Source organism: Triticum dicoccoides, chromosome 6A, assembly GCF_002162155.2.
Source record: "Triticum dicoccoides isolate Atlit2015 ecotype Zavitan chromosome 6A, WEW_v2.0, whole genome shotgun sequence".
NCBI classification, from domain to species: Eukaryota; Viridiplantae; Streptophyta; class Magnoliopsida; order Poales; family Poaceae; genus Triticum; species Triticum dicoccoides.
Window position 1 is genome coordinate 90,299,433 of NC_041390.1, and position 9,950 is coordinate 90,309,382.

Below are 9,950 nucleotides of genomic sequence, written 5' to 3' on the forward strand. Positions count from 1 at the left end.
GGGAGTGGGGCGGCGCTGCGAGCCAGGCGGCGGGAAGGCGGCGTCTGGGCCCGGGGCCCCGCTACGGGCCTCTGCGGGCCGGCGGCGGAGAGAGCGGTGATGTGGGCGTGCTGACACTTGGCGGCGCGTGATTGGTGGCGGCGGGGTTGTCCGACGCGGACCGGACACGTCCGGCCCGCGGAGAGGGAAAATGGTTAGGGTTTCGCCCGTGATTTCGGGAAGGAGAGCTATATATATAGGTAGAGTGAGCTAGGAGGCTCCAAATTGAGCATGGTTTGCGGCCACGCGATCGTGATCGAATGCTCTAGATGATGGAGGAGGTTTAGGTGGGTTTTGGGTTAGTTTGGAGGGGTGTTGGGCTGCAACACACACACGAGGCCTTTTCGGTCCCTCGGTTAACCGTTGGAGTATCAAAGGAAGTCCAAATGGTACGAAACTTGACATGCGGTCTACCGGTAGTAAACCAAGGCCGCATGGCAAGTCTCGGTCCAATCCGAAAACGTTTAACACCCGCACACGAAAAGAGGTAGAAAGGGGCACCGGGTGACATAGGAGCGCCGGAATGCAAAACGGACAACGAGGAAAATGCTCGAATGCATGAGACGAACACGTATGCAAATGCAATGCACATGATGACATGATATGAGATGCAAGACAAAGACAAAACACACGGAGACAAAAACCCAGGAACGAGGAAAAATATCATAACTTAGTGCCGAAAACGGCAAGAGTTGGAGTACAAATAAGGTAAATTACATCCGGTGTGTTACAACAACTTACCTGATGGCGAATCCAGTGTTTCATGCTCGGACTAAACACATTGAATTGATTTCCATTTTGTGAGAGAACGAGTAACTGCTTGTGAACTGGAAGTCAGGTTTATTTCTACAGATGATCAGTTAGCGGATGTATTTACTAAACCCGCTACTAGACAGATGGTAGACCGTTTTAGAACCAATCTGAATCTTGTATGTAGTTCAGATTGAGGGGACATATAAAGTAGGGTCTAGTATATTGTCCTTGTACACGTATTTGTATACATATGTAATTGTAATTGTGATCATCTATATATTGAGACGTGAAGCTGGATGTCAACCATCCACGCAAAACCCTAAACCATGTGTTTCAACTAAGGAGACTTACGGCTACACGATATGAGATTCTTAGCTATCCGATCGTTTTCCAAAAATAAATATAAATAAAAAGTTTGTCAAAATAAAAATAAAAAGAAGAGCCATGTAATCATGGCCACCACGGTTTCAATGATTGGTCCCAAAAGCCCGGTCGGCGTCGAGCATAGATTTATTTGCGTATTTTACTAACTATATAATCCATCTTTTATGACATAACATGGTCTTGAAGATGATATTTTGACCATCAATTCATGGGCAACACAAGTTGCCTTTTCGCATAAATATAGTTATGCAATATGAAAGTATATTATTTAGATATTTTTCTTGTGATAGTAATAAGTGGCCAAACATACAAATGTTAACCTCATAAAATCCAAAACTAATCAATGTTATCATGAATAGGAGGTGGCACTAGTTAAAATCTTTTCGAAAAGCCAACCCTTTTTCTTTTTTTGACATGTTAAAAGGCAACCTTGAAATCATGGCAAACGCGCTCACACAGAATAGGAAAAGAAAAAAGAGAACCACCAGGTTGCTTGCAGCAGCGCCCCAAGCCTCCAACCACCAGAGAGCACTGAGCAAGCCAGGCGGTGCGATGGAACCCCCGGGCGCAGCGCGGAGGAGGCCTCCCATGGCGGCGCCCGTGCTCCTCCTCCTCATGCTCGCCCTGTCCTCCTGCGGCGCAGCCGCCGCCTCCCGGGCTCCGGTCGGGGAGGATTACGTCCGGCCGCCGGCCCGGCCCCGCGGGGGCCAGCGGAAGGCCCTCCTCGGCCTCTTCCCCTGGAGCAAGAAGAAGGCCTCCGCTTCCGCCTCCGACCCCCAGCAGGTGACGTGACCTCTCTTCGCCTGCCCGATTTCGTGCTCGTCGCTCTTGAATCGGTCCATCCCAAGGGGATTGGCGACGCTTTGGGAAGAAAAGAAATGGACTTTTTCTTTCTTTCTTTCTTGATTAGACTGCGAGCTAGCGGCTAGATCGTTCCGAGGTTATTTCTTCCTGTGATTGTAAGCTGAATGGACGATTCGGTGTTGTGGCTGGCCGTTTCTTGATTAAATTACAGGATCGAGCTGATCTATTGTATGGTGAATTTATTTAGCTCTGTTTCGTCGCCCAGAAAATAGTAGGACTACAATTCACCATAGATCAGCTCTGAACTAGTAGTACTAAACAGTGGGTGTCTTATTAGACCCCTAGTTGTCCTCAGATGTCTAGTTTGACAATTTGCTGGACATATCTTAATTTCAATCTTGGATGATAGTGTATTTTGATACTGAGGTTCAATGTTTTTGTGTGCTATTGAGTATTTGAGACTACTGTGCGTGTGTGCTATTCTAATTATATATGCCATGTAGCCTGGATTGAACTGATCAATTTGTCATACACAAGTACAGATGATGGAACTATGCATACTGCAGGTTATGTTGAATTGGCAGCATCTTGATTTTGTATTTGATCGTGTCACATAGTAGTATTTTATCTATGTTTGTCCTTACACACAGACACAGGCTCATTTACCTTCCAGTTAATTTAATCTATCCCTGTCCCGGACAGATTTATTTCTTTGCGTTGGGGCCGATACCCGGAACGCGTCTAGTTCCACAATGTTCAGTTTCCTGAATTCACTTGATCCCAGAAGTTTACAGTTTTATGTACCAGATCCTGTGTGTTATCCTCCAGCACTTCCAAAGTCCTCATTCATAGCTTTGGTGTTAGACAATTTTTTGCTACTACAAGTTCATCAACCGCTGAACTCTATGCTATAATATGTTTTACAGGTGCACATTTCGCTATCTGGAGAGAAGCACATGAGAATTACATGGGTTACAGATGACAACTCTGTCCCCTCAGTTGTGGACTATGGAACTAAGTCCAACACATACACATCCTCATCTAATGGAGAAAGCACGTCCTACAGCTACTTGATGTACAGCTCGGGAAAGATCCACCATGTTGTTATTGGACCTCTTGAAGACAACACTATATACTACTACCGATGCGGAGGACGAGGTTCAGAGTTCCAACTTAAGACACCCCCTTCCCAGTTCCCGCTGTCATTGGCTGTTGTAGGCGATCTCGGGCAGACCAGTTGGACAACATCAACATTAAACCACATTAAGCAATGTGAATATGACATGCTCTTACTTCCCGGTGATCTCTCATATGCTGATTATATGCAACATTTGTGGGATTCCTTTGGTGAGTTGGTGGAGCCACTTGCTAGCACCCGGCCCTGGATGGTGACACAAGGCAACCATGAAAAGGAGAGGATACCATTTTTGAAGTCTGGATTTCAATCATATAATGCACGATGGAAGATGCCTTATGAAGAGAGTGGCTCCACATCAAATTTGTACTACTCATTTGAGGTTGCAGGGGTGCATGTTATAATGCTAGGCTCTTATACAGATTATGATGAGAGTTCAGATCAGTATGCTTGGCTTAAGGTTCGTAACTTCCTTACTCCATGTCATATTGCATTGCGGCTGCTGCTAGTTTCTGAATATCATTTAAGACGTTCTCCTAAAGAATTAAAGTATTTCTTTAGTACTTAGTACTCTGCTAGAAAGGTAGAGTGACCGCTCATAGTTACACCTACACTCGGAACTTATGTTAACCTTTTTGTCGGTGTATTCTTCCATTTTACGTTAAACACGATGTGCTTAGCTTAAAAGTTAAATCACCCTTGTCATTTTTACTGACAGAAGACCACCTTTTCTGCTTTACAGGCTGATCTTGCCAACATAGATAGAAAGAGGACCCCGTGGCTCGTTGTTCTGTTGCATGTGCCATGGTATAACAGCAACTGGGCTCATCAGGGTGAAGGTGACAGTATGATGAACGCGATGGAGCCTTTGCTACATGCCGCTCATGTGGATATTATAATCGCAGGTCACGTGCACGCCTATGAACGCACGGTATGACTCCTTGCAGATCACCAGTATCGCAGCACTGTTCAAATTTGTGCCTCTGGCCATGTAATTTATTTATGTAAAGGTTTCAGATGATCATTTCGCTGTTTGTGCAGGAGCGAGTCTACAAAGGTGGGGTTGATCCATGTGGCGCTGTTCATATAACGATCGGCGATGGTGGAAACCGGGAAGGCTTGGCCCGCAGGTACCTTTGCCCTCCTTGTTGTTAATGCATCTGAATCCAAATCGCCTTAGTGCCACTAGATTGATATGTCTATCTTGGTATCTATCTTCAGGTACCATAATCCGAAACCACTCTGGTCGGTCTTCCGGGAAGCGAGCTTTGGGCACGGTGAGCTGAAGATTGTCAACTCCACGCACGCGCACTGGACTTGGCACAGGAACGACGACGAAGAGCCTGTGAGAACAGATGATGTGTGGATAACCTCGCTGGCTGGTTCGCAGTGCGTCCAGGACAGCAGCAGCCGCGAGTTCAGGAAGATACTCATGTCCCCTTGAGACGATCATTCGGGTCCATATATAACTTAGTCTGAAAAGGGCTTGCCATGTAGTAGTACTGTATGTGTATATATGTGTGTGTAAGACTACTTGCTAAACCATAACCTGATAAGCTTTTTGCTGTATATGGGTTAACCAATGAGAACATGTACCCTGTGTCATAGTTGGCATGTTTAACCGCTCAGTATGATACGAAATGGCGTCAAACCACACGCAGATGTCATAGTCGCTCTTCCGCTCCCGCGAGCGGCCGGGCGAAAAACACAGCCCGCTGCCGCAGCCCTCCTCCACCCTCGCCCCCCTCCCTCGCCGCCGCCAGGGGACGGCGCCGGGCAAAGCCCGCGCGTACGTCGGCGGCGGCGGGGCCCTTCCCCTCCCCGCGAGGCGCCAGGACGGCGCGGGACGGCCAGCTTCGCGGCGGGGCGCGGCCCGACGGCGGATCTCCTCGGGTCGGAGGCGTTCTATGGTTGGCTGCTGGAGGAGGCTTCGTCGGGTGGTGGGCGGTTGTTTCCGCGGCTTGCGGCGACGAGCGGCGCATCCTTGTGAGCGGATTTGGTGCGGCGCCAGGGAGATGGCGAGGTGGAGGAGGAGGGCGCCGAGAGGGGTCACGGTGAAGGAGGAGGAGGGCGTCGGGAGGAGGGCCGGTGCGGATCTGGCCGGCGGTGGCAGTGGCGCAGATCTGGCGCGCTGCCTCCACGAGGGCCCGAGTTCCGCCCCGTGCTGCTCCTGGCCTGGCGCGGAGGTGGGCGCCGCGGAGGGCGACGAGTGGAAGGCGTCGAGGGCACTGACGGGCCGCGCTGGATTTGGGAGGGCTGCACTTGCTGGAGCAGGGAGGCTCCAGCCGTGGTAGATGCAGGATGCAGGGCCCGATCTGGCCTCTGCATGCTCGCCGTGGGGAGGTGGACCATGCCTTCACGACTTCAACAACAAGGTGCTGCGGCGGCGACGGTGTGAGTCGGACATGGACGAGCTCCCAAGGGCTTGAGCGGAGGTGTGCGACGATACGGACGAAGGTCCTGCACAACAAGAGCCGGTGCTGATGGTGCCTGAGGGTGTCATTTTCCTCCTTGGAGGCGCCACCGAGGTGTGTCGGCATCTTCCTCGGGCTTGGTTGGTAGTGTCTCCGGGCGAAAGCCTAGGTCCGGAGCCGGATCGGCGTGATGGCGGCGTCTCCGACGTCGTTCCTCTGTTGGAAGCATCACGTTTTTGAGACACTGCTTGGAGGTTCTATGTGGCACTCCTCCGGTGCTCGCCGCTGTTTTTGGTGAAGCTTCAGGCGCAATGTATGCCATCGCTGATAAGTCCAAGACGAAGTTTTTTCTGGGATCGACTGAGTTCCGCCATCTGCCTGTATTCTACTTCAAGGGTAGATGGTGCGTTGACAAAGAAAGTCTCAGTTGGAACTGCTACTGTCTTCGGAGGATATTGGCATTGGTCAAGAGACGCGGCAGTGATGCTTAGCCTAGGACAGGCCCCTTTTTCTTTGTAGTCGTGTTGTCTATGGTGGGTAGCTCGGCAGCTATTAGGGCTGTCGTTTTCTTTTTCTTTGATCTTCGGATCTTTATCATATTGTTCTTCCGTTGCTTCCTGCTAAATCGAATCAAGCCAGCATTTTGCTGTATCTTTAAAAAAAAAAGTATGATACGAAATGTTGATTCAGAAAACAACATCTGGACTGAAACTGCATCCAGAAGAAGTCCAGAGAAATTACTACTATGACTCGAGCTTTGGTTTCCAGTTCTCATCCTTGCAGCGCCGCTGGTCGGCGATCATGGACTCGAAGACGGCGAGGACACGATCCAACTCCGTCTCGTCCTCCCCGAGCTGCTTCATGGCGACGACGATGCTCTCGATGGTCGACAGGCACCCGGCCGTCGGCTCATGCCTCACCTCGCCGTATAGGCTGACCCTATCTGCTTCCACCTTCACGTGCGGCACGAGCTGCAGCCATGGGTTCTCATGGTACATCCGGTGCGCCTTCGCCCAGGTGCCGTCCAGCACGATCAGATGCCTCACTAGTACCTGGCAGTCTGAAGCTGCGTCGATGGTGGTCGCGCGCTGGCATGGGAACAGCAGGGCCGAGTGCGGCGGTATGGCGATGGAGTACTCATGTTGGAGCTCCGGCGACGGCGAGGCTTCTTCGCCTGTGCTGCGTGTGGGCTTGTTCTCCTGTGTCTTCGTCACGGTGAAGCCGTTCGAGACGGCGAGTGACAGCAATCTGATCTTGGGGTTCGCGCCGACGCCGCGCTCGATGTCGATTATGAGCTGCTTCTCCGTGTAAGCGATGGAGCACTTGTCCATGGCTTCCACCGTCCAAGCTTCTCCAGTGGCGGCACCGGCTTCAACAACATTTTCAGTTTCTCCGCCCTCAAGTCCAAGATTCGTCCTGAGGAGGAAGCTGGCGCGGTGGGCGACGTCGGCGACCTGGCGAGGTTGCGGAGGCCGAGGCGGGCGACGCGGACGGAGCTGAGCGGGTGCCGGGCCTCCGTGGGGTGCTGCAGCACGGTGACGCCCACGGTGGTGTCCAGCGGGGGCCCGCGGAGGCGGCCGCAGAGGCAGACGCGGAGGGGCTTCGTGCAGACGGCGCACACGGGGCGGCGGCGCCGGGGTTGGCCCGGCTCCAGGAGCTGCGGGCCGCTCGCCGCCGTGGCCATGGGTGGCGAGGTGGCCGGTGTTGCTGCTGCTCGGCAAGGGGTGCTGGCCGAGTAGGGGGGCTTTGGATGCGGTAGAAAAATGGAGGATTTGAACTGAGGCCCCGTTCGGATTGGCGAAATTCCAAGAGAATTAGCACAGAAGATCGGCATTTTTACCAAAAAGAGATCTCAGCAGCATGCGGGAAGCTCGCTTTGCTTTTCTTTGCTGCTTCAAACGAGTGGATGGGGCGACAAGGAGATTTGTTCCTCACCTTCAAAAATGTGGGGTCCATTTGTCTGTGGGTGACATGAGATGAAATCACGAAACTAAGGAAACGGTGCTCCAATAGGAATTTAGGATGAGCAAATGAGAGTGTTAGGGCATCTCCAGCCGTTGGCCCTTCAGGGGGCGCCTAAAATCGCCGCCTGGGGGTGAGCCGGCGTAAAAATTGGGTCTGGAGCGAGTTGGTCCCCAGCCGTCGGCCACAGGGCTGCCCCAGGCACGTTTTAAAATAAAAGAAGTTCGGCTTAAACACGATAAAATTCGGCCAAACACAATAAATTTCGGCCAAACACGATAAATTTCGGCACATTTCGGCGAAGTTCACGGATTTTCATTACATAGCACATATACATAAACTAATCTAAAGGAAAAACTGGTTGAAGTCGCCGCCATCGTCGTCGTCGGCCTTCTCCTCCTTGACGCAGGCGCCCCTGCTGGACCCTTGCCCGGCGTCGCCATGGCGGACTGGTGGCGGCGCATCGTCGTCGTCGTCGTCGCTGTCGCAGATGACGATGACTCCGCCTTCGTCGCGGCCGCGTCGACGCTCCGCGAAGCGAAGCAGGGCGGTGCGCTGGCGCTCCTTCGCCTTCTCCAGGCGCTCCTTCTCCATCGCTATGGAGTCCCTGCGCGCCCATTCCAGGGCCGCGTCATCGTCGTCGAGCTCCGTCGTCACCGGCGCGGCCGGCTCCTTCTTCACCGGCGCGAGCCCCGGCTCCGTCTTTGGCTTGACGAAGCGCGGAGGAGGAGCCGATGAGTAGGCACGCCGGCCGCCCTCGTTAATGACGATGCCGGCGCTGCGAGTGCGCTGGCCGAGCGGCGTCTCCACCGCGGGCTCGGCCTTGACGCCGAGCAAGGCCGGAGTGCCGGAGGAGTGCGATGAAGATCGGGAGGAGGAAGAAGAGGAGGAGGACCCGAACCTCCTTGGTGCCCATGGCCCGACGCGTCGATGCTGCGCCGGGGCGGCCGCCCTCGCCGGGTATGCCAACGGCGGGTCGTTGCCGCCCTCGAGGTACGTCAACACGCCCTCGAGTGTGCGGCCGGGGACGCCCCACCACAGGTGGCGCCCCTCGCTGTTCTGCCGGCCGCCAACCACCAACGCGCCGTTGATGGACGCCAAGCGCTGCTGCTGGCGGCGCTTGAAGAGCATAATTGGTTTGCTACCAATTTTTGGCTTGCCAAATGTTGGCACTGCCAACTATTGGCAATACCGAGACTTGCCAACTATTGGCAAATTTATGTGAGAGAGGCAAAACAACTCGTAGCCAACCAAGTAGTTGCCAATATTTGGCACAATGCCAAACATTGGCATTGCCAATTTTTGGCAGCAAACCAATTATGCTCGAAATACGCCGCCCAAGCCGCGTGGTTGTCGGCGGCGTACTGGGGGAGGGAGAATTGGGCGTCGGTGAGGGAGGCGCGCACGACCTCGACTTCCTCGGCGAAGTACTTCGGCTTCGCCACGGCGTCGGGCAACGGGGGAATGGGCACTCCCCCGGCGCTGAGCCTCCACCCCGTCGGCCCGGCGCGCATGTCCGGCGGCGCCGGGATGTTCGCCTGGAACAGGTGCCAGGACTCCTGTTCGCGGAGCGAACGGCGGCCGAAGCCGTTGGCCGCCGCCTCGTCTCCGGGGAAGCGTTCCGCCATGGCGACGGGCTCGGGAAAGGTAGAGAGATAAAGGGAGGGGCTGGGCGGCGGCGCTCGGGAGAGGTAGGGAGAGGGAGGAGCTGGGCGGCGGCGAGGGGCGGGGCTGGTGTGGGCACAGGCGAGTGCAGGCCACCGGCTATATAGCCGCGCCGCACCCGTGTGTACGCGTGCGAGGGAGGGGAGGCGTCGGTGCGCCGTCCCATGACGCGCCGGCCGTGAGGAATCAATGGCAAGGCTGACCGGCGGCAGCCTTGGCATTGATTCCCCGCGGGAACCGAGGCCGTTGGGGGAAGACAAGGCGCCGTGTCGCTGACGCGGCGAGCCCGCGACTGTTTCGCGCCAAAACAGTTTGCCCCGGCGCCCCCGGGCGCCCCCCAGCGCGCCGGGTTCGGCCTGGGTCCGCCGGCGCTGTTTTCGGCCCAGGCCAGCAAAAATCGGGCTCCTGGGGGCACGACTGGGCCGTTTTTTTGGCCCGGCGCGAAAAAATCGCCTGGGAAGGTCTTCCTGGGGCGCGGCTAGAGATTCCCTTAGTCGCCACTTTCCTCCAGTGGAATAGGTTTGCGGTTTGTGTTTATGTCTTGGATTTTCATGTTGCACCTATGTCTCTTTCATCTGAAGTCTGTGTTATGTAAATCGAAAAACCCGATTCACTTTTTCTTGAGGAACCGGCACAAGCATTCATCATTGAAGATGTAACGGTATTCTTGGAGAAGGCCCTACACAAGTGAGGTTTTTCTCATGTGTGGATTTCTTGGATCATGGCATGTGTTTCCTTTGTAAAGTATTGGGTGAAATTGAATGGGAAATTATTGGAGTCTTTCACACCCTCTC

The 9,950-nt window shown here is 54.0% G+C and overlaps 1 protein-coding gene and 1 pseudogene across 1 annotated transcript; one reads left to right on the top strand and one right to left on the bottom strand.

The window, feature by feature from the left end:
• The first annotated feature begins 1,632 nt into the window (after nucleotides 1-1,632).
• Nucleotides 1,633-4,736, top strand: LOC119315215 (purple acid phosphatase 18-like). Its single transcript, XM_037589879.1, has 5 exons — nucleotides 1,633-1,959; nucleotides 2,907-3,575; nucleotides 3,858-4,046; nucleotides 4,157-4,245; nucleotides 4,337-4,736. The coding sequence occupies exons 1-5, from the start codon at nucleotides 1,729-1,731 to the stop codon at nucleotides 4,557-4,559; spliced, it is 1,401 nt and encodes a 466-aa protein (XP_037445776.1). The 5' UTR covers nucleotides 1,633-1,728; the 3' UTR covers nucleotides 4,560-4,736.
• Nucleotides 4,737-6,205: 1,469 nt separating this feature from the next.
• On the bottom strand, nucleotides 6,206-7,408 carry LOC119319063 (annotated as a pseudogene).
• Nucleotides 7,409-9,950: the final 2,542 nt, after the last annotated feature.